Source organism: Micromys minutus (assembly GCF_963924665.1).
Source record: "Micromys minutus genome assembly, chromosome: 4".
In the NCBI taxonomy this organism is placed as follows: domain Eukaryota; kingdom Metazoa; phylum Chordata; class Mammalia; order Rodentia; family Muridae; genus Micromys; species Micromys minutus.
In genome coordinates this window covers 84,771,164-84,798,442 of record NC_137973.1, presented here as the reverse complement: position 1 = coordinate 84,798,442, position 27,279 = coordinate 84,771,164, and the positions used below count along the sequence as shown (strand labels likewise).

Below are 27,279 nucleotides of genomic sequence, written 5' to 3'. Positions count from 1 at the left end.
CAGATCCCTCTGAGCTCTGGGAGAAATGTCGCAGTTGGAACGTGGACAGGTCTGAGCAGAGACAGACCTAACTGACTCTGGGCTCTCAGGGAAGGGACAGGAGCTCGATTTTATCAACAGTGAAATAAATTAAATCACATTTTTGTATATTCTGTGTTTCAAAGGTAAAATAATTACCACTTACAAGGTCTGCTTGGGTACACTGCTAGAGGGCAGTCACCACTGGACAGAAGATCTGTGAGGGTCTGGAAGGGAAGGGAGGGCATATTAGCACTGCTAAGTCAGCACCCCTACACTCAGTACAAAACTGTGATCTTCAGGTCTTAACTCCCAATCTCATTTCTCCAGCTATAAGGTTATCACATAAAAATTCTTGCTTATAAAAATGCCTGTAAATGCTCTAAATAAACCAACAGAAATTTAAAAAAAACCAAGAACATTCAAAATCAAGACATACCTGTGAAGATACCTTAGTCATAGTCTGAATCTCTCATCCTTAAATTTTTTTCTGGAAAAATAGCATTTTCTATAATGTAACAACCAATGAACAGCATTTAATATATTAAAACTGTAGAAATATCTTGATATCTAGCCTAGATAAGGGTGAGCTTAGACATTGTTATTGCACCATTTTAGTCTCTCTCTCATGTATATGTGTGTGTATGTGTGTGTGTGTGTGAGAGAGAGAGTGTGTATGTGTGTGAGAGTGTGTATATATGTATGTGTGTGTGAGAGAGTGTGTGTATGTGTGTGTGTGAGAGAGAGAGAGTGTATGTGTGTGTATGTGTGTGTGAGAGAGTGTATGTGTGTGTATGTGTGCGTGTGTGTGTGAGAGAGAGAGAGAGTGTATGTGTGTGAGAGTGTGTATATGTGTATGTGTGAGAGAGTGTGTGTGTGTGTGTGTGTGAGTACATCCACTATGCATGATCCCAAACTGCCAGAATTACTTTTCTTCCTGTCATATTAAGGTCTATGTCAGGAATTAAATTCAGGGGAGGTGGATAGCACCCTCATCAGCTAAGTCACATAGCAGTGTGCTTGAAATGATGATTCTAGGTGACATAAAATCCTAGCTCTGGTCAGCAACAAACTGATCCAGATACAAATCTCTGTGTCATACATTGTCTGGAGCTCACTGAGCAGACCTAAGAGTCTTTCCTATCCCACATGTGTACAGAGTGATATGTCAGGAGTGGGGTGCCTCTTTGTCTACACGGTGTATACCACGAATATCCCTTGTTTAGGTGTGTGTCTTCACAGCGACACACCAGGTAAACTTGTGTTTTGCTAGAACAACATCATTAACACTCATTTTCTAGACCTGAAATTTTTTTCCCATTAGCAAACTGGGATGTATCACGTAAGATCGAAACGGCAGCTAAATTGCTTCCAGGCGTGAACTTGAGTACACACACCTCCACAGGCTTCGGCTTGGCCTTGGCCTTGCAGAACTGTCGATAGTATTCCCAGTAGTTGTTGTTTTCTTTGTTCAAAACCTGCATATCCAAGTAGGTCAGGAATCTCTCTGGGCACCTGGAGACGCAGATCTGTGGAGAGAGAAGAGAGGGAGTGGAATAAACCAAGACGATGTCTACAAGGTTGGATGGGCTTCTGGGCTCCTCACCCGTGTGAAGAGGAAAGCATCCATTTCCGTCTGAGTGACTTAAATCATGTTCCTAGTGTTACCGTGTAAAATTAAGTTGACTATAGAATGTTACCAACCTGAACTTCTCACTTTCTTGGTATTTCATGAAGACAGGATATTGAGCAGTGGTGGTATTTTGTGGTCAGGCTTTGAAACCAGCACACACCAAGTTAGAGTTTTCACACCAAGTGTTCCCATGCTTCTCCTTTTCCCAGCACACACCGTGTTAGAGTTTTCACACCAGGTGTTCCCATGCTTCTCCTTTTCCCAGCAGACACCGTGTTAGAGTTTTCACACCAAATGTTCCCATGCTTCTCCTTTTCCCAGCACAGACTGTGTTAGAGTTTTCACACCAGGTGTTCCCATGCTTCTCCTTTTCCCAGCACAGACTGTGTTAGAGTTTTCACACCAGGTGTTCCCATGCTTCTCCTTTTCCCACTCCCTCCATCTGGTTGCTCCTGCAGCTTGCTTCTGTCTCCTACTTTTCTTTTCCGTGTCCCATGTGTCCTTTTCCCATCTCCCAGTCCTCCTCACGACTGACTAGGGGACTGGAATGTTAGGTAAGGGGACCCTAACTCAGAAGGCAAACCAGCATGTTCTTTTTTCACATAGATTCTGGCCCATGTGTGTGTGTGTAACATATGCACACATACAGGTATAAGCGTGGGTGAAGTTTAAACGTTCTAGATGATTTATTTTCAACTTGATAAATGTAGATCCAAAATCAGGATCTCCGCACGCTTGTCACAGAGTCTCCACATAGTAACGCTTTGCACAGCCGTGAGGTAATATCTCAGCCACTCCCCTCACCTGGATTACACCAATTTTACATCCAGTTCTATCTGCAGAATTGGGGATTTCTACTATAGGAAAACAATATTTTTAAATACATCTCTTTTAAAGGTCTTCACTTCTGTTATTTGTATGTGTGTGTATGTATACATGTGTATGCACACTCATGTAGCTACATGTCAATATGTACAGTGTGCATGCAGGAACCCAAAGAGCATAGAGACTCCCTGGAGCTGGAGTTATAGAAGGGTGTGAGTCAAATGACATGGATGCTTAGGAGGTAAACTGAGGACCTCGTGGCTTTTTAACGAGGCATTTTCTCATAATTGCCTGTATTGGTGGATAGCTGAGTCTATGCACATTCTAGGTTAGAATCTTGCTCTGTTTTCTATACGAATAAAACGGCTTTGGAATATTCTGACAAATGGTAATGTACATGGAGATATTCATCAGGGTGTCTGTGAGCATCCCATAATTCTGAAAACATAATTATAGTTTGTCACCATGAGAAATAAGCCAAATCTAGATATCTGCCACAATTAATCACCACGAAGTCTATTATCAACACTATGTAGACGGGGCAAGAGAGGTGACCTATGCGATTACTTTACAGAAATGGACTTGGGGCACATCAATGACAAACCAGGTAGGTTACTGTGGTCATCCACGGGGACAGGACAAAGTGACAGCAATCCAATGTGTAATCCCATTAAAATGGTAGGAACAGGGGAGGCATAGTTTGCTGTTTTTGCTTTTGCTTATTATTTTAAAAAGGAGTAAAAACTCTATCAAACTGAGAGAGCTGCATCAATTTCCGTGCGTCTCCTCATCAGCGCAGCTCCCGTGGAGATCTCTGACCCAGCCCGTTCATTGCCTCCTGCCAACCCTTTAGGAATTAGTCCTTTTCAATGTTTTGATACTTTGACAATATCATAATGACATCATGGATTTCATATCCTGTTACTTCTCTTTCTCACCTACTTCCCACCCCTGCTGAAGTCAGCAACTTACCAGTGACTACGTTACTGATGAAGATGACTCCATACACCCAACTTTTAAAGTGCTTCAGGGAGGAGTGAGGCTTCATGTACCTCCCCTCCTTGTGCTGGAATGTTGATGGACCCCTCTTGCATGAGGATGCTGTGAACTCATGGATAAAATGGCCATGTTTTGTCTAGAAGACTGCAGTTCAGAGCAATGTTCTTCAGCCTCGTTCTCTTAAACTCTTCCTGTACATACTCTGCTATATCCCCGACTCTTGGAGTGGGTGTTATAGACGCCCTGTTTAGGGCTGATCAGTCAACAGTAACTTAACCTCAGTACCGTTTATGGCTCTCATGCTGCTGGGATGTCTTGCTCATGTGACCCCTGTAAGCTACAATATCCACTGGCCATCAAAATGTCCTCACTGGTGCATTAGCGGCATGGCTGTTATGTAAGCAGATGCTTTCTAGTTGGATTTGAAGCCTTATCTACAGAAGAGAGTTTAAACCCGGTACTATAAACCTGTTCAAAGGTGCATAGGTACTGAATATACATTGCCTGGGTGGGTTGATGTTTTTCTGAATGGATGTTTTGTAAAACTGCTTTCTAAATATTTATATTTACATTTTTGTGTTTGTAGATTATCACTGTCTCAGTATTGTTTAGAGAAGCTTCTGTTTGCAGGAGGTTATAAACAATGCAGAGATGAGTAGCTGCTTGGTGTGCTGGTAACTATTCTTACTGTCCGTTCAGCAGAAGCATGGTTGCTAAGTGAGCAGCTTTCTCACTTTTTAACATGTTTCTACTGCCTGCAAGGGCACTTGTTGTTGACCACACAACTCAGTGGGAGAGCTACATGAATGCCTCAAGTCTCACAGTAATGTTGTGTGATAGCCGCAGGAGTCCAGTGCCTTCTGGAGATTTGACAGCATAAAACAAGCTGTCTCCATAAAACTTCCTTTCATCTACTCACATACATATGCACTCTCTCCTCTCTTTGTCTTGTGTCCTTTTCTTTCTCTCTTTCTCTATCTCTCTTTGTCTCTGTCTATCTCTGTGTCTCTCTGTCTCTGCCCCACCCCCATTCATATACTTCTAGTGGAGGCACGGGAGGTCTTAAATCTGAAGAGCTGTACATAGAGACACTGACAGCATCCAACACACCCACGTGTTTTATAAGAAAGTCAATGTCACTATCAGTGTGAACGGGAAAAGTTCACTCTGACTGGGGCCAGGCTGACTAAATCATGAACATGCTACAAGATTCATCTGTGACATGCTAGCTTTCACTCTTTGTTCATAACCATTCATAATGGTTGAAGACAGAAGAAGATGGGTACATTTTGGTGCATTTATTAAAGTGAAAATTCAAAGAGCCAACATTCTCTTGAGATTCATATGATGTGAGGTGCTGCTTCTGAGACCCCAACAATTCTATACTTACAAATACACACACAATGTCTACTACACACACAAACTGGTGCATTTGTAACATGAAGAAGAAAGCAACTAAATGGGAAAAAATAGTTTGTCAAAGAGAATCATAATGAACTTCAATCAAAACATAAATGAGCTTAAAACAACAACAAACTCATAGCAACTGCTCTTTCTTCTTTTCCTTTATCAGACCAAGTTGTTCACTTCAAATGAGATGCTGATTAGAAGCAATCAAGATATAATTAGCCAAAGAAGGTCACACCAAGGCTGGGTATCCAAACTGATGCTGGCCCACTATTCAAGGGCTTATGACACATGTCTGGACCATGCTGCCAATTGACACAAATATTATGCATAGAATATAGATAGCTCTGTTCTATGAATACACTGTTGCAGTCTGATCTATGAATACACTGCTGCAGTCTGACCTATGAATACACTGCTGCAGTCTGACCTATGAATACACTGCTGCAGTCTAATCTATGAATACACTGCTGCAGTCTGACCTATGAATACACTGTTGCAATCTGACCTATGATAGACTGCTTTGGTCTGATCTATGAATATACTGTTGCAGTCTGATCTATGAATACACTGTTGCAGTCTGATCTATTAATACACTGTTGCAATCTGATCTATTAATACACTGCTGCAGTCTGACCTATGAATACACTGTTGCAGTCTGACCTATGAATACACTGTTGCAATCTGATCTATTAATAAACTGTTGCAGTCTGACCTATGAATACACTGTTGCTGTCCTACCTATGAATACACTGCTGCAGTCTGACCTATGAATACACTGTTGCAGTCTGATCTATGAATACACTGTTGCAGTCTGACCTATTAATACACTGCTGCAGTCTGACCTATGAATACACTGTTGCAGTCTGACCTATTAATACACTGCTGCAGTCTGACCTATGAATACACTGTTGCAGTCTGGCCTATGAATACACTGCTGCAGTCTGACCTATGAATACACTGTTGCAGTCTGGCCTATGAATACACTGTTGCCGTCTGGCCTATGAGTACACTGCTGCAGGGCCAGATCTATGAACACACTGTTTCAGGACTGACCAATGCAGAATACACAGCTGCAGCTGCAGCCTATCCCGCTAAGCTGTGTTCCCTATGGGTTTCACAGGCACTTTTAACATCATTCTTCATTGTTACAACATCAATTCAGGTGATTCAGCACTATTATAAGAATTGTGTACCTGGGAGAGTGAGTTGTACTGAAGATTAAAATATTTTGTTATATATACACCATAGACACAGACATATATATCTAGAAAACTATTTATGAAAATAACAAATATGTAGCTTTTTGTTTTTTATAGGAACTTTTGTTATGTATGATATAGTAGAAAGAGTAGGAAGATGGTGATTCATTGATTCACCAGATCATTCATTCCATCCATATTCACTGATCACCTACTCTGGGGGAATGGAGGTAATGTGGGAAACAAGTGGAAAAAAAACAGTGGGAAACAAGCCTAGTAAGAACCCTTAGCCTCAAGGTGTGTGTCCCTTAATCCAGGGAGAGAGACAGCAAAACATTATTTTTTAGTGAGAGAGAGAGAGTGTGTGTGTGTGTGTGTGTGTGTGCGCACACACATATGTTTAATGTATATGAGTTTGGAGGCTGGAGATTATCTATTCCAACAGATGCAGAAACAGAAACACAAGAACCAAGGAAGAGCAATGTGTCTCTTCCAAACAATCACACTCCTCAGTAAATTCAACCAAGGATGCAGAAATGACTGGAGAAATGACAAGGACTTCCGGACTGTGATCGCTTGTAGGAGCAAATGGTTCCCATCACTGAAGTTCCCTAGGAACCGTGAAACTATTTATCTCTGCCTTAGCTTTGAATGTGAATGGACATGACGTCATGCTTACATCTTCTTACCACACACTGACCGGCCACGGGACGTGTGAATCTGCTCACCCGCGTGTTAGGGACTGCTGGTGCCAGCACGAAGGCAGCCTTACCTGCGTGGTGGGGCACTGTAGCCGAAACATCATGGACACACTGGTACATCTAAATATGTTAAAGTAAAACAAGATGGTCTTGTTCCTGTTCAGAAAGAGAGAGCATAAATGAATCTTTTCAGCGACGGTAGAAATGCACACGAAACCACAGAAACTTTAAAAGTCAGCTCCATTTTCCGTACGTGGGTGCAGCGCATTCTCAGATGAATTGAAGCAGTGTTTTGTAATTATTAAAAGTCGAAGTAAATTGTCCACCAGCAAGAGACTGTGTAACACGAGGCAAATGATCACACTCTCACTGGAAATGATGTTGACGCACATGTTTAATGCAAGGAGAAACTAATAATAGATTTATTTTAGAGTGGAGCTTACTTAAAAGATCAGTAAAATACTACTCTGCTATGTATTAGTATAGAAATACTTATAGAAATAAGCATTAAATTATATGCAAAAAAAATCATTGCATCTAAATCTGGGGATTAAAGTCATTTAATTTTTATATTTAAGGATTTCTTTAACATGAGCCTGTATTATGGTGGTATGAAATAAAACAGTAGTTACACTTTCTGTTGCAGATTATAAGTGGTAGTCATGAGCACCCAGTGGAATATTACCGTCATCCGATATTCTCCTTACACTTCAATGATTTCATCAGGGAGATGAAGACAACGCCAGCCCTGCCTTCTTCGCACTGGTGTAAAAAGAACCCAGGACGACGCTGGGCTCAAGCAACTCTTCAACTTCAGGGCACAAAAGGAAAAATGTGGGCACTGATTTTACATCCTGATTCCTCTCCTTACCAGACTCACTTGTGTCCATGTGCCATGACGCGTGAGTGGTGAATTAGCATCCTTTCTCTAAGCTCCTCAGTGGATTCAGAAGTTGATGGTCCCCACTTCTTAGGAATCACAACTCCAGGGCTAGGGATGCAGCTCAGTTGGCTGGGTGCTTACCTAGCATGAATGACGCCTTGGGTCTGATCTACAGTACCCCGGAAAACCCAAGCACAGCATTAATGTCGGCACTTGGGAGGTAAAGGCAGCTAGATCAGAAATTCATAGGTGTTCTCAGCTACATCACAATTTTGCAGCCAGCCTGCATGAGAGTCTGCCTCAACAACAAAACAAAACAAAATTGGAAAAAAACAAACAACAAAAAAAAAAAAAGCAAAGCCACCAAAAGCCACAGCTTTAACAACTCAAGAATAATTTGCCCCAAGAACTTGTCCAATCCCCTAGTTAACATTTTTTTTTAAACTCAGAACTGTTCCTGTCTAAAGGAAATGCAGGGACAAAGAATGGAGCGGAGACCGAAGGAAACCTAGAGATCCATCCCATCTGTAGGCACCAAACCCAATCTCTATCCCTGATGCCAAAAATCACTTGCTGACAGGAGCCTGATATGGCTGTCCCCTGAGATGCTCTGCCAGCACCTGAGTAATACAGATGCTGATATTCAGTCACCATCAGAATGAGCCCAGGGACCCCAATGAAAGAGCTAGGGGAAGGGCTGAAGGAGCTGAAGGGGTTTACAACCCCATAGGAAAAGCAACAATATCAACTAACTGGACCACCCAAAGTTCTCAGAGCCTAAACCACCAACCAAGGAGTGCACATGGAGAGACCCATGGCTCCAGATACATATGTAGCAGAGGATGGTCTTGCCTGACAGCAGTGGGAGGAGAGGCCCATGGTCCTGTGGAGGTCCTAGAGTAGGAGGAAGCCAGAGCAGTGAGGCAGGAGGGGGTGGGCGGATGGAGGAGCACCCTCATAGAAGCAGGGGGAGGGGGGAGGGGGAATAGGATGGGATGGGGAGGTTGTGGAGGGGGCCAACATTTGAAATATAAATAAATAAAATAATCAATAAAAATATTGTGACTACAAACATAGCATAAATGTACAAGATCAGACCTAGGAATGTAGGAAGAAGCTCTCCGTCGTCTTTCTCGCCCTTTTCTTCTCCCTGACAATCTGCCCCTGAGCATCTAAGCAGAAATGGTAGGAGGGAAGAGACTAGAGAGAGAGCTGTTGGCGACATACAGGAAAGTTGAGAAGAGGTGGGTCGTCCTTCTGTGAGATCCTTTTACAGAACCTGAAGATGCCCCAGGACGGACAGACCAACACCTTATTTTGCAGTTGATGACCTCACCTGTGGGAGACCCACATCCCTGCCTGTTTGAGGAGGTAGAGAGGAGAGATCTTAAAGGAGTTCATGGACCAGAAGGCCCTGATGAGGCACCTGGTGCAGAAGGACTGGAGTTAGGTAAATGAGTGGGCTTAGCTTTCCTGGCTGGAGAAACCACGAGGTGACACACCAGGAACAGAGCTGCAGGTATGTGGAGGGAACAGGCCGAAGCTGACATCTCACTTCAAACAACTAAGTAAGGAATATCCAGTGTCCCATAAGGGAAGCGGTGTTTACATGGGTATGCGATTGCATAACGCAGGTGTGTATGCACACGTGTGACCATGCATGTGGAGGCCAGACATTGACACGGGGTTTCTTCATTGACCTCCACCTTATTTTTATGCATCTTGGAGAAAGAACCTTCAATCGCCACCTTACTAAACCAGCCTAATTCCTAACGACATGCTAAACATCTGTCATCTTACTTCAAACGACTAAGAATGTCCTGCCTGCCTCTCATAAGGGATGCCGTCCTTAGTATAGGGCACTAGGTTGTGTAGTAATGCTCACAGATGATTCTGAGAACCTTCTCTTTGTGTCCTCTATTTTTTTTTATTCAAGTCTCTTATTGAACCGGGAACTCGTCTGTTTTTCGGTTTAGCCTACCGCCTGTCAGAATGGCTGGCTAAGGCATGCCAGGGATCCACCTCTCTGTCCTGTGAGTGCAGAAGCTACAGATACCCACAGTACCCAAATTACAGAGGTGCTGGGGATTCGAATAGGTCCTCATGTTTATGTGACAGTCACTTTCCTGTCATGGTGAGGATACAATTCATCATGGGCAGGCATCTTAACACCCTTGAAGATTTCTGGGGCTCTGAATGCCGGAGGCTTGCTGGTTGCCAGTCTAGTTAAAAAAATGTGAGCCTCAGGTTCAGGAAAAGATCCTGCCTCAAATGAACGAGGCAGAGCGACGGGGAGGATGTCCTAAGTCCTGCGCTGGCCTCCGAGGCACACACAAGTGTGCACACCTGCACGTACATGGACAATCAGCACAGTCAGACATAATACATCAATTTTATTTTTCTTCTATTTTGAGATTATAATACAGTCACATCATTCCCTCTGCCCCTCCCCCCTCCAACCCCGACATGCCCCTCCTCGATCTCCTTCAAATGCACGTCTTCCTTTGTCATTAATTGCTGCTGTGTGCACATGTGTACCTGTATGTACCTGTTCTCCTAAATATAGCCTGTCCGGTCTGCACAATGCTACTCATGTGTATGTTTTCATAACCATTTGGAAAACAGTTTCTTCCACTCACAGCATCCGCAGTTGCCTATGGTTCTTTGCGTAGGGTGGAGGCTTCCCCGTGTCCTTTGGCACGTCTACTGGAATCATCCTCTTTCCGCTGATGCTCATGTAGTCATGTGGGTGACATTTTATGGGTGTAGCTTCTGACATTCCTGAAGACAGTCTCACAGCTAACTCCCTGATCCTCTCTCTGACTCTCACTGTCTTTCTGTCCCAACCCACGTCCCTAATGTTTTCTGAATGTTAGGTGCGAGTGTGTTTCATAGACCTATCCACTGGAACCCGGTTCCACAGCTGTGCATGTTGGTTGGTTGTGGGTTTTGTGGGATGGTCTCCATCTGCTTCCAAGAGAACTTTCCTGGATGAGAGGTAAGGACCACGCTTCATCTGTGGGTGCAAGGACAGACGTTTTGAATGTAGTTAGGGATCAGGCTGTCCTAGTAAAGAGGTGGTTGAAGGGTCTGCTCCAGGATCCGGAAAAATAAGGTGGAGATCGACAAAAACGAAGCCCAGTGGCAATGCCTGGCTTCCACAGGCATGTGCATGTGTGTGTGTTACATGCCCAGAAAAGCACATACATACACATACCTAGAAAGATTCACGGACACCGAGGGGAAAAAAGACCTAGCTGGAATGGAATTCTATTTGACCATAAAGGAGAATGAGATTGTGAAATGGTGGGAAATAGATGGATTTAGATAATAGATTGTATTAAGTGAAACGATCCTGCCTCAAAAGATTTATTATATACTTGGACCCTAGCTCTGTGTGTGTGTGTGTGTGTGTGTGAGAGAGAGAGAGAGAGAGAGAGAGAGAGAGAGAGAGAGAGAGAGAGAGAGAGAGAGGGAGAGAGAGAGAGAGACTATAGCCTGTGTAAGTAGACAGGAGAGTGGGGGAGAACAGGCATGAGAAAGATCACCACAAATAAATTCTCTTAGAAAAATCTGCTTTTTATGGTGATTTTAAAACTTAATTTTTTCAAGAAAAAAAAATCGACTTGTGCTGAATTGTGAGGTTTTCGTCTCTTAGAAGTATGCTATTTCAAGCACTTTCCAAAGGGAAAGGTCACACAGCATAGCATGTCACCAGACTGGCCTTAGACATTCTGAACACAGAGTACAATGTCCTCAGCTTCCTGGGGAAAATAACCTCTCAAGTGACTATCCTATATAGTTGGACCATAAATCAAATATAAAGCAGGGAAAATCATATGAGAGAAAGGGGCATTTTCAGAGCTCCACATGCTTTCCTCCTGTGATCTCAGGAACGTAGGAAGGATGTCCTCCCCCAAAACAAGCAGTTAACATAGAGAGAAGTCTTTTTGGCACAGAGAAACCAAGAACGGTGTGTATTCTAAAAGAATGGTTGCTGCTTAGTAGAAATTAAAATTTTATTGGGCATTCTGTGCATTACTTGCTAGATTTGGCAACTTTTAAACAATAATCAAAGCTGTGAAAAGCCTACAGTTAACCACAGTGTTCCTAAGTAGATCAAAAGCATGACCATTGGGTGAGGTAAAGATGGCCGTGCAGGGAGGTGAAGATGGAGGTGAAGATGGAGGTGAAGATGGAGGTGAAGATGGAGGTAAAGATGGAGGTGAAGATGGAGGTGAAGATGGAGGTGAAGATGGCCATACAGGGAGGTGAAGATGGAGGTGAAGATGGAGGTGAAGATGGTCGTGCATGGAGGTGAAGACAGAGGTGAAAATGGCCGTGCACTGAGGTGAAGATGGCCGTGTAGGGAGGTAGGTCTTTAGAGAAAGCGGAATCCTGGGAGGGAGAATTGTGTGAATTTGAACATGAGTGGTGGTCCTGTGGTGGCTACTGTATTAGTTCACACTTGACAAAGCAACTGAAGGAAGAGGGTTATTTTAGGCTCCTGGATGGACATTATCATGGAGAGTCATATCGAGATCATGAGACTACTGATCACATTGCATCCGTGGTGAGTAACTGGGGACCTTTGAGTGCTTTCTCCCTGTGATGCACTCCAGGACCCGAGCTCAGGAATAGTACCACCCATGGTCCTTCTACTTGAAATTGAATTTAGGAACTCCTCCCTCACAAAGGATGTGCCAGGGTGGTTTCCACTGTGATTCTAAATTGTGTCAAACCATTCTAGTACTTAAGATAGAATCCATAACCAAATAAAAATTGTATTAGACTCTGGGTGATGTGTATGTGTCTGTGTATACGTGTGTGTATCCATGTATATGTTTGTGTGTACGTCTGTGAGTGTATGTCTGTGTGTGTCTGTATGTGTGTGTCTTTGTATGTCTGTGTGTATATGGGTGTATGTGTGTGTCACTCTGTGTGTGTTTTGCTCTATGTTGAGACAAACTAAAATGTGGGCTGATCTTACACTATCATTGAAGTGCAGTTATGATTTTATATGGCAGAATAGAAACAGAAGGACAATGGCCCAGCAGCGAATAAGGACTTGCAGTTAGAGTAAAAGCAAAGCCATCCGCTGCTTCCAGCTTCTGGCATCAAACAACAGAACATGCCAGACTCTGCTGAAGTTCCAACACTGAGTGTACACAGTAACCAAGTGGACCGTGTACAAGAGGGAGCAGATATAAAAACGGCAAAGTGGAACAGAAAAGAAAACCTGAAGGAAAGATGGTGAGAAGATAATGCTCTCTTGACAAAGAGAATCCCAGACACTGTCAAGTTAGGACAAGAAGTAGAGATCTTATTGCTCTGCTACTGAAAGGACCTAGAAAGAGATCTGAGCTCAGACATGGGGGTGTGGATAAAAAGAGCAACAAAGTTAGTTTTCTAGGCAGTTTATAACGGAGACCATTTAAAGTTAACAAAGTATAAACTAATAGAAGAGGAACACCACCAAATGATACTTTAAAAAATAGCCAGAACTAAACCTGAGACAGGCAAGAGTATCTCCAGGGAATATAATTATGGGCACAGAGTCAGGGTGCATGTCCGTTCTGATGTAACAGGTTCTTCATTACCATGGAGTTTGCTTTCAAGTGTATATAGTATTTTAAAATTTTAAATTTGACGCGAAATTTGGCGTACCATCCATCCCAGGTACGATGTCCTCTAGAGACTTGGGCTCTGTGTCCAAATTTAAGCACAATTAAAATATTAAATCGAAATGAGATCGGGGTTGATCATGTACTCGAACAGATTTGTGAGGCAGTTGTCACTTTGCGAACTGTTCTAGGGTGACCTGAAGATTGTTTTCCTTCCCAGTCTTCTGGTCAGGGATCTATCTGTGCTCAGCCTCTGTGTTGAAAACCCTCCAGCAATCTTTGTAAGCTGAAGTTCTTGCAGTACCCAGAAGGTGGCGCCACAATCAACCAAATTCCTGCTTTCTGTAGCCTTGAAGTCAAACATGGCGAACAACTTCCCCATGCAGAATTACACAGTTAAACATAGCTACAAATTCTACGCCCTCTGAAGCCTCGGTTTCATCTGGTTTGGAATTTCGGGAAACTATCAGTGTTTCTCCGACAGTCCTTTTGGGAGTAGATAAAGCATAAAAGTCAGAAATCTTCACCATCGCACGTATGACAATGTCCCCTCAAAACACAGGTATGAGGAATCTCTTCTACACATGAGAATCCAAGGTCATCCGCTACCACAACACAAATACAATCACTCCAGTGGTTACACTGACCAGGGTGTGGCCATGGCTTGGGTTTGCTCATCCTGAGATGTACCCACTGCATTCTGGCACAGGTATATACACACTAATTACTGCCTTACTTTACTGAATACATTTCTACCGGCAAGTCCTAAGTCAAAAGTTACATGCAAGTCTACTTCATTGCATCTGGAATGCCTTGCGGTGTATGTGCACCTCTCTCTCTCTGTCTCTCTGTCTCTCTGTCTCTCTGTCTGTGTGTGTGTGTGTGTGTGTGTGTGTGTGTGTGTCTGTGTGTGTGTGAGTCTGTGTCTGTGTCTGTATTAACCACAGATGCTGTTCCTCAGGCATCAACCACCTCTTATTTAAAGACAGGGCTCCTAACTGGCCTGGAGTTCACCAAGTAGGCTGACTGGCTGGTGAGCCCCAGTGATCTGGTGATCTGCCTGCCCCTGACTCCCCAGCACCGGAGTCTCACCCATGGGTCACCATACCCAGCTTTTTTAAACATAGGTGGAGTGGGCTGGGCTCAGGTCTACATGCTTACAGAACTTTACTAAAGTCATCTCCCGGCCCCTTCCATGGGAGGCTGAGGACAACTTGAGTCAGTTTGCTCTCTCCTTCCACTGTGTGGGTTGCAGGGATGAACTCAGGAGACCAGGTGTGGCAGCCAGTGCCTTCAGCCACTTGGCCTACTTCGCTTCTTGAACTGAGCCATATCGGGTACAGGTCCATGTCAAAAACACACCAGTACACAGTGACTGGGAAGATGAGTGATATTTCATATTTCGTTTAGTCAGTCTCTCTGGACAGACAAGTAGACCGTTGGCATTCCCTTCTGACCCCTGCCTGGTACCCAATACAACTGCTGCTCAGTCTCATTGTTACCGTGACAGGAGACAGGATGAGCGTTCTTCCACGGGCCACCCTCAAAGGCTAGGTCCCAGTAGGTGGCAGTATTGGTAAATGCTTGAACCTAACAGAGGTAGGTCCTACTCGGAAGAAGTTAGAGCACGGAGGATGAGCCCTGGTGGGATGATCTTGACCGTGGCTGGGTTTTGTTTCTCCGCTGCTGGCTCTCGTGAGAGCATCACACAGAGTCTGCCGCAGGCTTCTGCCCTGGTGTACTGTGCACTCGCCAAGCAGGCTACAAAATCATGAACTTAAACTTATGAAACCATGGGCCAAATAGAGCTTTGCTCTTTGTCCTCATTTCTGTGTTTTCTCAAAGTGATGGGAAGCTAGCAAGGCTCATGTAGTTTCAAAAATGCACCCAGACTCCCATCAAATTAGATTCCAGGCAGGAAACTGCGGATTCACAAAAGAGTGAATGCTGGTGTTTGATAAAACCTTGTAAATGCTACCAGAGTAACTACCACCAGGGCACACTGCCACCAGGGCACACTGCCACCAGGACACACTGACACCAGGACACACTGACACCAGGACACACTGCCACCAGGACACACTGCCACCAGGACACACTGCCACCAGGACACACTGCCACCAGGGCACACTGCCACCAGGGCACACTGCCACCAGGACACACTGACACCAGGACACACTGCCACCAGGGGACACTGACACCAGGGGACACTGACACCAGGGGACACTGACACCAGGACACACTGCAACCAGGACACACTGACACCAGGGGATACTGCCACCAGGACACACTGCCACCAGGACACACTGCCACCAGGACACACTGCCACCAGGACACACTGCCACCAGGGGACACTGACACCAGGACACACTGCCACCAGGACACACTGCCACCAGGACACACTGCCACCAGGACACACTGCCACCAGGACACACTGCCACCAGGACACACTGACACCAGGGCACACTGCCACCAGGACACACTGCCACCAGGGGACACTGCCACCAGGACACACTGCCACCAGGACACACTGACACCAGGGAACATGACACCAGGACACACTGCCACCAGGACACACTGCCACCAGGGGACACTGACACCAGGACACACTGACACCAGGACACACTGCCACCAGGACACACTGCCACCAGGGGACACTGACACCAGGACACACTGCCACCAGGGGACACTGACACCAGGACACACTGACACCAGGGGACACTGACACCAGGACACACTGACACCAGGACACACTGACACCAGGGAACATGACACCAGGACACACTGCCACCAGGACACACTGCCACCAGGGGACACTGCCACCAGGACACACTGACACCAGGGGACACTGACACCAGGACACACTGCCACCAGGACACACTGCCACCAGGGGACACTGACACCAGGACACACTGCCACCAGGGGACACTGACACCAGGACACACTGCCACCAGGACACACTGACACCAGGACACACTGCCACCAGGACACACTGCCACCAGGGGACACTGACACCAGGGCACACTGCCACCAGGACACACTGCCACCAGGGGACACTGCCACCAGGGGACACTGCCACCAGGACACACTGACACCAGGGCACACTGCCACCAGGACACACTGCCACCAGGGGACACTGACACCAGGGGACACTGCCACCAGGACACACTGCCACCAGGGGACACTGCCACCAGGGGACACTGCCACCAGGGGACACTGACACCAGGACACACTGACACCAGGGCACACTGCCACCAGGACACACTGACACCAGGACACACTGACACCAGGACACACTGTCACCAGGACACACTGACACCAGGACACACTGCCACCATAGTAACTACCACCAGGACACACTGCCACCAGGACACACTGCCACCATAGTAACTACCACCAGGACACACTGACACCAGGACACACTGCCACCATAGTAACTACCACCAGGACACACTGCCACCAGGACACACTGCCACCAGGACACACTGCCACCAGGACACACTGCCACCAGGGGACACTGCCACCAGGGGACAGTGGAGTGCTAATTTCTCACTTTACCAAACATTGTAAATTTTATTCTTTTTGCATTTGACAATCTCATGGGCAAAAGTAATAAATTTTTTTTGTTGATCTTTTTGTGAATTTCGTATCATGTACCCCAATTCTACTCATTTCTCCCATTCTCCCTTTGAATCCATCCTCTGCCCTTGCAACCTCCCCTCCCTGCCACAAAAGAAAACAAAATCTCATTCTGGAAGCTGCAGGGTGTCACCGTGTGTCCCACAGGACACCCCGTTGTCCACACTCCTTTGCTTGCAAATGTTCAATGCAATGAGCCCTCGGTCTGGTTTCAGGCCTCGTTGGGATTCCTCTTGGACATCCTGTTGTTGCCCTGTGTCATGGAGAACCTGCAGCGTTGGACCTGCAGGGCTGGCCTCTTCACGCATGCCAGCAGTTCAGAGATGGAACAGACGCTGGGATGGGTCAACTCAAAGTCCTTGATCTGGCCCTGAGTGGCCGCTGAGCTGGTCAGTCCACCAACTCTCACACCCGCACCAGCAGGGCCGGCTCTACTGTGCTAGCCAGCGAGGCGCAGGGCTCCCTCAGAGTGCCACCGCTGGCGAGGGGCAGGGACGGCTGGCGAGGGGCAGGGACGGCTGGCTCTTCTACTCTCACATCCTGGGACAGCTCTCCTGTGCTATCCCTGCAATGGAGCACCATGACCAAAGCAGTTTGAGGTCAGGGTTTATTCAGCTTACCCTCCATGTGGAAGTCAAGACAGGAACTCAAGCAGGGGAAAAACCTGGAAGCAGGGCTGACGGGGGGGGGGGTGGCGGATGCCTACTGGCTTGATCCTCATGTCTTGCTCAGTTGAGTTTCTACAGAACTCAGAATCATCAACACCCCCACCACCACCACACACACACACAGCGGGCTGGGCCCTCCCACTCTACAGGCTGGCCTTCTGATAGATGTTACCAAGGCATTTTCTCAGTTGAGGCGTCCTCCTCTCTAATGTCTCTAGATTGTGGCAAGTTATATAAAAACTAGTCAGTATAAGATCCAGTGACTTCTTCTGGCCTCATGGATATCCATACATACATTTTTACACACACACACACACACACACACACACACAAACACAAATAGTGCACTTTTAAATGCTATTGGAAGGCTTAAATATATTTATATAGGCTTGAAGTTCAGCCAAAAAGTCAAAGTTTATTATATAATAATTTTGTAGGAAATCGAAAATATAAAAATACTATTGTCCAACAAAAGGTTTTGAAATAATTGTTTGTACAGTTGGAAAAAAAATGTTTGGCTCCTGCTTCAACCTACTTATACAAAAAATAAGTTCCAGCGAGATTGGAAACTTAAATATATAAAAGGAAATTACAAAGAGACCTATAGAAATACAAGCAAACAATATGGACACTTTCCCCAAGGTGTCTGTTGGGTTTCAGTAAATGGAGGGACTGGAACTGTCGCTAACATGTTGCTAAAATCCGTTCCATTTCAAACTAATTTTTTATAAGGCCTTGTATTTGAGTAAATAGTGTTAGGCAAGAATCATTTTTTGATAGTCTTTCCATAGTGCAGTTTGGGATGCCACCTCTTTGTCTGAGGCAAATGGGTCGGGGGATCAGGTCTGGAAGACTTGCTACACAAATCTTGTTAAAAATTGCCTGTTTCAAAGTACCTGAGAATTTAGAGATTTCTATGGTGTGTGTGTGTGTGTGTGTGTGTGTGTGTGTGTGTGTGTGTGTGTGTGGTTTTTTGTTTTTTGTTTATTTTTTGTTTTTATTTTCTAAGCTTAAAATACATTTACGGCCTAGATTCAAATTTAGTTCAGGTGTCAGTGACATAGGGGAGACCGTCCCCAAATGTCCCTTGATATGGTTAAGGACTTCCTGCTCCCTCCTCCTAACCTTCCGGTTTTCTGGTTTCTCTGCAGTTACTCTGCCCCACGCATTCTTCAGCTCCACACAGCACTTGCCCGAACACGCTCTCAGCTACGGGCAGCAACTACAGAGACAGGACGCCGCGTCCTGGGCCGTGTTTCTTTTGCAACCCTCTTGTTAACTCAACTTTTGTTGTTCCACAATTATTCAAAACCAGATACTCAGCTGGTTGCAAAGAGCCAGAAGATTTGAGCAGCAACCCCATTAAACAGAAGAAAAAATAGACCTTATGAAAGAGGTAAAAGTTTTCAAAGCTGAGCTGTGGTTTTGTTTGTTTGTTGTCGTGTCTGTCTGCTTGAATTTAGGTAAACAGAGAGCTTGCTCTCACAAACAGACACCTCTGCCATGATTTCCACTGGGCATGTTTTCCCCACTGTCAGCTCACTGACCACAGTTGTCAGGTTGCCCCTGAAGATCACTGAAGACCTAGGAATGCTACAAAAGTCAGAATGATTGTCGGTAAGCATCATAGCAAAACCAGACCAACAGTGGCACGTTGTGGGCAGTTCAACCACTGTTCAATATGGCTACACAATAGCCCAGTCCAAAGGGCGTGCTCTAAGCATGGCCGCCAGCAAGTCTCTGGTCCCATCCTTACTTTCAAATTCTATTTTCCCTGATCAGAATGGAGATCCAGAGTGTAAAGTCGCCAGACCGCTTACTGCTGTCTGTAAGAAGAGACAGAAGTCTCCTCATGAGTCTCAGCCTTCCTACGAGGTCCCACAGGACTGAGGCTCATGTGTGTGGGTTCTGGCTTAGACAGTAACCCCATGCAAAGCATAGGTGGCTATACTCACTCATTGGGGGTTCCCTTCTGGCCACAAAATTGTCCCTGGCTGTCTGTAGGATAGGCCATTTTCCTGGGGTCACCATGTGCCCAAGCTGTGGGAATAAGAAAGAACAAATTCTCCATCAGCACCATGAGGCCAAAGGCAGCCTAATTTGAGAGATTAGAATTGCCAGGGTAACGCTCACATCTTCCCCCTCAGTCATAGAATGCTATTGATTTTCTTCAAAGAGTAATTTCTTAATGAAAAGAAAGATGATATGTGGGTGAATTGGTCTGAAAGCATGCTTTTCTCCCCTCCAGATTCATCTGGGCTGCAGCCAAAACATGAGGTAATGCACAGAGAAAATGACAGTTATGGAGAGGAGGAGGAGGGGCACAGACAAAAGCTCACTTGGAAAAGAAGATGCCTTTTCTAAAGCTCAAGCAGAAATGACTTCATACTAGCACTGATAGATTTACATGGAGCAGGATGAGGTAATGCTTTTGGGGGGCACACAGAAGTGAAAGACACTGCAAAATCCAGCGGCACCTCTGATTTCACAGGGCATTCAAAAGGCAAACAGGAACTCAGCAGAGGCAATCCACCATAAAGATCGCCAAGTATTTGTCCGATAATCTCAGAGCTTAATACGAACAGCACCTGCCCCTGACCTCAGTATAAGGACTCGGAGGTATTTCTGTGGAGACGCTGGGCTCTGCTTCTCACAGATCATCGCCTTCTTGGTTTGTTTTTACGTGGATTACAAACTTGGCCTGACAGCTAGACTACAAACCTATAGAATGTAACATCTACCACTAAATTAGCTGATAGGAGTGCATTGGAACTGAATTTTTCCACCTTCTCAAGTCTCAACAACGCAGCCCTTAAAAGTCCAGCTTACAGATGAAAGGACACCTTTGTCCTTTGCTTCTGGTAGTGCTGCTCAGCCATCTCCTGACCCACACTTATTGGATCTGACAGTCTGCCTGATAATTCCATCGCCCTTCTGCACGGGGCTGGTGTGACCAGAGATGATAAAAAAATCAATTTTCTGAAAGACGACTATACTAAGGAAAAGGGTCTTTTCTTCAGTGTTTTTTGCTCAGTGTTAAGCACCAGAAGGTTTCCTTTGTCTACTGTCACGGAGGCCACATCTCGAATTCCGTCTTGTGGGATCTGGATAGCTCTCTGCTGCCATGCCTTCCTGCCCGGGGTTCTCCAGAATAAAGAAAATGAACTAAAAGTAGCCGTATAAATGACATTGGGGTGTTTCGTGCTCACTCAGATCCTCATTATACTGTTTCTAACACATTTTACTTTTTTCTAAATAACTATTTATTGAGAATTAGGCATCTTATTTCTTTTCTGTAATTTTTCTTACATATACACAATGTAATGAGATCATGCCCTCCCCAATTCCCCACCACCACCCCTACTTCCCTCTCTAACACCCCCCACCACCCCAACTTCCCTCTCTAACTCCCCCCAGCCCCCTCACCACCCCAACTTCCCCCTCTAACTCCCCACCACCACCCCAACTTCCCCCTCTAACTCCCCCCCACCACCCCTACTTCCCTCTCTAACTCCCCCCCAGCCCCCTCACCACGCCATCTTCCCCCTCTAACTCCCTCTCATCACCCCAACTTCCCCCTCTAACTCCCCCCCAGCCCCCTCACCACCCCAACTTCCCCCTCTAACTCCCCCCCAGCCCCCTCACCCCCCTCTAACTCCCCCCACCCCCTCACCACTCTATCTTCCCCCTCTAACTCCCCCCCAGCCCCTCACCACCCCAACTTCCCCCTCTAACTCCCCCCCAGCCCCCTCACCACCCCATCTTCCCCCTCTAACTCCCCCCACCCCCTCACCACCCCATCTTCTCCCTCTAACTCCCCCAGCCCCCTCACCACCCCATCTTCCCCCTCTAACTCCCCCCAGCCCCCTCACCACCCCATCTTCCCCCTCTAACTTCCCCCACCCCCTCACCACCCCATCTTCTCCTCTAACTCCCCCCACCCCCTCACCACCCCATCTTCCCCCTCTAACTCCCCCCCACCCCCTCACCACCCCAACTTCCCCCTCTAACTCCCCCCAGCCCCCTCACCACCCCATCTTCCCCTCTAACTCCCCCAACCCCCTCACCACCCCATCTTCCCCCTCTAATTCCCCCCCAGCCCCCTCACCACCCCATCTTCCCCCTCTAACTCCCCCCCAGCCCCCACCACCCCATCTTCCCCTCTAACTCCCCCCCAGCCCCTCACCACCCCATCTTCCCCCTCTAGCTCCCCCCACCCCCTCACCACCCCATCTTTCCCCTCTAACTCCCCCCACCCCCTCACCACCCCATCTTCCCCCTCTAACTCCCCCAGCCCCTCACCACCCCATCTTCCCCCTCTAACTCCCCCCAGCCCCCTCACCACCCCATCTTCCCCCTCTAACTCCCCCCCAGCCCCTCACCACCCCATCTTCCCCCTCTAACTCCCCCCACCCCCCCACCACCCCAACTTCCCCCTCTAACTCCCCTCCAGCCCCTCATCACCCCATCTTCCCCCTCTAACTCCCCCCCAGCCCCCTCACCACCCCATCTTCCCCCTCTAACTCCCCCCCAGCCCCCACCACCCCATCTTCCCCCTCTAACTCCCCCCCAGCCCCTCACCACCCTCCTCTGCCTTTTAGTGCATCCTGATTGCTCACATGTGCAGGATATGGAGAGTTCACTGGAACACAGACAACCAGTGGTCACACCCTGAGATGGGAATGATTCTCCCTTTCCCAAGATCTCCCCTGTAAGGAGTGGGGCCTGGAGAGTATCCCCCAAATTAGGTGTCTATTTCTTACCATCTATAACCCAGATCAAATTATTTAATTATCTCGAATCTCGACCGTCTAATTAACTACTAAACACAGGTACTATGGTATCAGAATGTATAGAATATTGAGACTAAGAGACAGTTATGGAGGTGAAAAACTACTGACCCCCCAGAACCCACTCTAGATTAGTAATGCTAGCTACCTCTTTCTTTAATCTCTAAGAAACCAAAATCTGAAACCAAACTCTGATGTGTGTGCTTGTTTACAGAACAGCTTCTAGAAGCTTCCACAGGTGCAATGGCGGAAGGATTAGGGACAATAAAGGAGACGCCAATAAGCAGGACACGATGCTGGGCAGCTGTGGTCATCTGGGAGCATCTGGGAACCGCCGTTGTACACTTGCTCTTATAACTGTAAACACAGCGGAGGGGTTGAGGGGAAGCGGGGTCTCCATCAGTAGCTGTCACGGCGTCTTCTCCCTTTTACATCATCTATCTACTAAGTAAAGACGTCGCTAAGTGGCCGCTCTAGGATGTGGGTCAGGAGACATGTCTGGGGTGAATGCATGTCAGGGTTCTCAAAGGGAGTGGAAAGGAGAGAACGAGGTTCATAGAGGGAAGAAGGGAGACCCGAGAGAGACCAGAAGTGATTACAGTTTGGACCTGGAGTTTGGAGTGGGCAGGAATGGCAACCAAAAGAACTGTGCCAGATGTGTGTGTGTGTGTGTGTGTGTGTGTGTGTGTGTGTACATGTGTGTGTACAGATATATATGTATATGCATATATGTCCATCTGAATGTGTGTGGGTTTATCTGTATGCATAACTATAACATAATATTATCTGCTTGCAATGGATGGATCAAGGAGTCTCCACTGTGCCTGGGGCCTCACGTGACTCATGCATCTCATAGTGACTGAGAGGTTGGCATATGTTTTATATAAAACCTGTTTTATATATGGTTTATTTCTCAAAATTACACCTTTCGACTGATATAAACAAAGCTTAAAGTTGGGTTGTTGCTTCCTGAGGCCTCTATCCTTATCCAGCAGACTGGCGGTAAGGAGGTTAAAATAGATGAAATAAATAGAAAATACTTCCAAAATTAAAAAAATTAATATTAAATATTGAAAAATAATTCCTTAGTGAGAAAGATTGCATAGAATAACTAATGAAGACTCCTGCTGAGAAAACACAAGGAATAAGCTTGTTTTTGTTTCTGCTGTCGTGATAAGAAGACCATGGCCAAAAAACAGCTTAGGGGACAAAGGTTTATTTTAGCCCACATGCTATATTATCACTGCAGAGAAGTACAAAGCAGGAACTTAAACCAGGTAATCATATTGTACCCATAGTCCACAGCGGAAAGATGAGCCAGGCTTGCCTGAGTATGCTCAATTACCGCAAGTGGTATTTGTTACATTGTTACACTGACCAAAAAAAGGCTAATTCACATAGTAGAAGCCAGGACATCAGCACAACTTGAGATCTGTCATGAATGAAAGTAAATGGGCAAACTTTGGTCATTTGGTTCTTGTAGAGAGATGGGGAGAGAGAGGGAAGGGAGGGGGAGAGGGTGCCTCAAGCTGAATCTGGACGTGCAGAGACAGGACAGGAGATGAAGGTGTCTGAGAAGGACATCTTTTCTCTACCTTCCGGTACTGAGCTTCCGCCATGTTTACTGAGAACGTCTACCTTCCCCAGCCAGGTCTGGTGAGGAAGCAGGGCCACAGATGATGTGTGTTTGAGCTGGAACAGGGAGACTCTGTGCTCTCAGCCACCAGAGAGAGAAGGAAAGGAGGCAGGCAGCAGCAGAAGCTTTGTGTGACACTGTTCAGAAAGTCAGGGCATCTGGTGTGGAAGTCACATGTCCACTAAGAACTAAGTGGAGTATTAGAACAAACATAGGTTATGAATGCAGAACTGCTTGTGTTACTTTACAGTTTGAGGCAGGACTTGTGTCAGTCAGACTGGACTATGTGTGTGGTTAGAGACAATTCTAAATGCCTGTTTCTCCATCTCTACCCTGAGTGCTGGGATCATAGTGTACCATAGTCCCTAGTGTATGTGGTGCAGGGAACTGAACCTGCGATTTTGTGACCGCTAGGCAAGCATTCTGCCAACCAGGCCATATCCTCAGTGATACAGATTTTAAACATATAGTATAGGGAAAAACTCAATATTTTTACACTGGTTACATTTGCAATGACACTTAAACAGGATATTTTACTAATTTGCTGAAATAAGTTCACAAGTTTCTAGGTGTTTGTTTGAAAACACTCTCAAACATGAAGAATTAGAGATTAGATATTCATTCTCTGTCGGGTCTGGTTGAAAAGACATCTTCACAAAGCGGGCTCCTGTACTGTTACATCACCGGTCTATCTAACAAGTCTCCTGAAGCCCACAGTACTAACACAAATACTTCACAAGACGTGCCATTCAAAATCTGGCAATAATGATCACCAGTAAAATAACTTTTCTTCCTGAAAGGGTCAGTATACAGTTACTGTCTGCTCAAGGGTGAGGAACAATTTTCTTTAAGGGTGTGGCCTACGGCACATCCCGTGCTCCAGGATGGCCTCACACCCATGTGTATCAGACAACACAAACCAGACACGGAGTTTTTTATATTTTTTACTGGGTTTGAAATTGGGAGGGAAAGAAAGGTGATTCTGAGAAGAGGGAAGAGTCAGGGAGTACATGATCAAAACACACGTATGAAATTCTCAAAGAATAGATGAAACGTATTTTATATTTTAAAGCAAACACAATGCCCCTACTTAACATAAATGCCGTATATTTAAGTATAAGTAGGAAGTAATTCATGGTTAAAGCTGCACCCACTGGCACACCAAAGCTCAGGCAGGAGTGTAAGAGGAAGTGAGGAGGCCGTGACATCCACCTATAGCCAGAATCTCTCCTACGAGAGGCGCCCAGTCCCTCCCGTGTTCAGTGTGAGGCCGACTGTGACTTCTAGGAAACAGAACGTGAAGCAGCGCTGGCCTCGGTGGCCTCGGTGGCCTCGGTGGCCTCGGTGAGTAGGAAATACTGCAGCTTCTGCTTTGATGGCCTCTTACCTGATCCAGGTAAGGTCACCTGACAACATTGAGCCCTGGAGAAAAGCCCACGTGAGGAAGGCTAATGTCCATATTCCCAACACGTGGAACCCTGGGCTCCAGAACATGGGCAGCATAGTGAGTTCCAGGCTAACCTGGGCTACAGAATGTGGGCAGCATGGTGAGTTTCAGGCTAACCTGAGCTACAGAACGTGGGCAGCATGGTGAGTTTCAGGCTAACCTGAGCTACAGAATGTGGGCAGCATGGTGAGTTCCAGGCTAACCTGAGCTACAGAATGTGGGCAGCATGGTGAGTTCTAGGCTAACCTGGGCTATTGCATTGTAGAAACTTGAGGAACAGAGTGAGGGATGAGGTTAGGGCAGTGTCAAGGGCTCCGGATCGCCCCCACTCTACTTCATCAGTAATGAAAAGTCTGTCTCCGTGGTAAGATGCAAATACTGGACCTAAATCACCTGGGTTACGGACAAAACCAAACAGCAGTTCTCAGAGCAGATTCTACACACTTGAGCCAGTAGTTTTAAGTGCCTGCTGTAGCCCACTACTTTAGGAGTAACCTTGTGTGTGTGTGTGTGTGTGTGTGTGTGTGTGTGTGTGTGTGTGTGTTTTGTATGTGTGCATCTATGTGTGTGTCTGTGTGCCTGTGTGTGTTGTAGGTGTGTGTCTGTATGTATATATATGTGTGTCTGTATATGTGTCTGTGTGTGTGCCTGTGTGCTTATTGTATGTGTCTGTGTGTGTGCCTGTGTGGTGTAGGTATGTGTGCCTGTGTGCTTGTTGTATGTGTGTGTGTCTGTGTGTGTGTATATATATATGTGTGTGTATGTATGTGTGCCTGTGTGTGTATATGTGTGTGTGTGCCTGTGTGCTTCTTGTATGTATATGCCTGCAAATTTTATGAATTGTGTGTCTGTGTGTGTATGTTATATATGGGAGGTGCATAGGGGGCAGGAGGTCAACCTCAGATGCGATTCTTCATGTACTGTTCACCTTGGGTTTGTTATTGTGTTGTGCTGTGTTGTTGTTTAGTTTTGTTGAGACAGGTCTCCTTCACCTGTCTTCACCAGTTCTGCTAGGCTGACTGTCCGGTGAGCTTTACTGATCTGTGTGGCAGATTCCCCAGAGCTGGTACCTCTGGTGGCTCCTGGGGATGGACTGGATGCTTACATGACAAGATTCGAATGGATGGTGCCAACTTGAAAGATCCTAGAAATAGCTTTAAAGGAACACTTTACCTGAATCTGGTGCTTACTTGTATGGTGTGTGTGTGTGTGTGTGTGTGTGTGTGTGTGTGTGTGTGTGTTTGTGGAGAAGGGGAAAGAGAGAGAGGAAGAGAAATTGCACACTTATCTACTCTGTTTAGGTAGCTCACAGAGGATAGCTGAAAGCCTTATTTGGGCAAATCACTAATCACTAATCTCATGGAAATGTACAGCCCTGACTGTCCCAGAGAGTGTGGGCTACTATCTAACATCCTCTGACTTCCAGATGTTTCCAAAGCATGCACCTGTTGTGCTCTTAGCTTGAGTGGAGAAGCAGCCATTACAAAGCTGTCTGTCAAGGAGAAAAGGATCAGCCTAGACTGCTCACACTGATGCTTAAAGATTAGCCAAGGCAGCCCTCGGGCACTGGCTGGCTGGGGATGTTGGTTCTCACATCATTAGTGTGTACCCCTTGAAGGCACATCTTACGTGTTTTAATATGTGAGGAACAGGCCTGCCAAATGCTTATGGCCTCTTAACACAACAATTTACAAAAGCAGTGAAGCAGATAACAGGACCCGAGAAGCTGTATCTGACAAAGCTGCTATGGTAACACCTGGGGAAGCAGCCTGTCTCCAGGTGCCTGGGTGAGGAGATGTTTATTATC

The 27,279-nt window shown here is 46.1% G+C and overlaps 1 protein-coding gene across 1 annotated transcript in view; it reads right to left on the bottom strand.

Annotated features, from left to right (window-relative positions):
- The window catches only part of SLC44A5 (solute carrier family 44 member 5), a gene marked incomplete at both ends in the record, with an annotated part of 261,515 nt that overhangs the window by 28,689 nt on the left and 205,547 nt on the right, over positions 1 to 27,279 (bottom strand). Inside the window, 4 exons of the mRNA XM_080915589.1 lie at positions 185 to 245; positions 1,422 to 1,547; positions 6,857 to 6,941; positions 19,555 to 19,639. Coding sequence (XP_080771715.1) covers positions 185 to 245; positions 1,422 to 1,547; positions 6,857 to 6,941; positions 19,555 to 19,639 — 357 coding nt within the window. The remainder of the gene's footprint in view (positions 1 to 184; positions 246 to 1,421; positions 1,548 to 6,856; positions 6,942 to 19,554; positions 19,640 to 27,279) is intronic.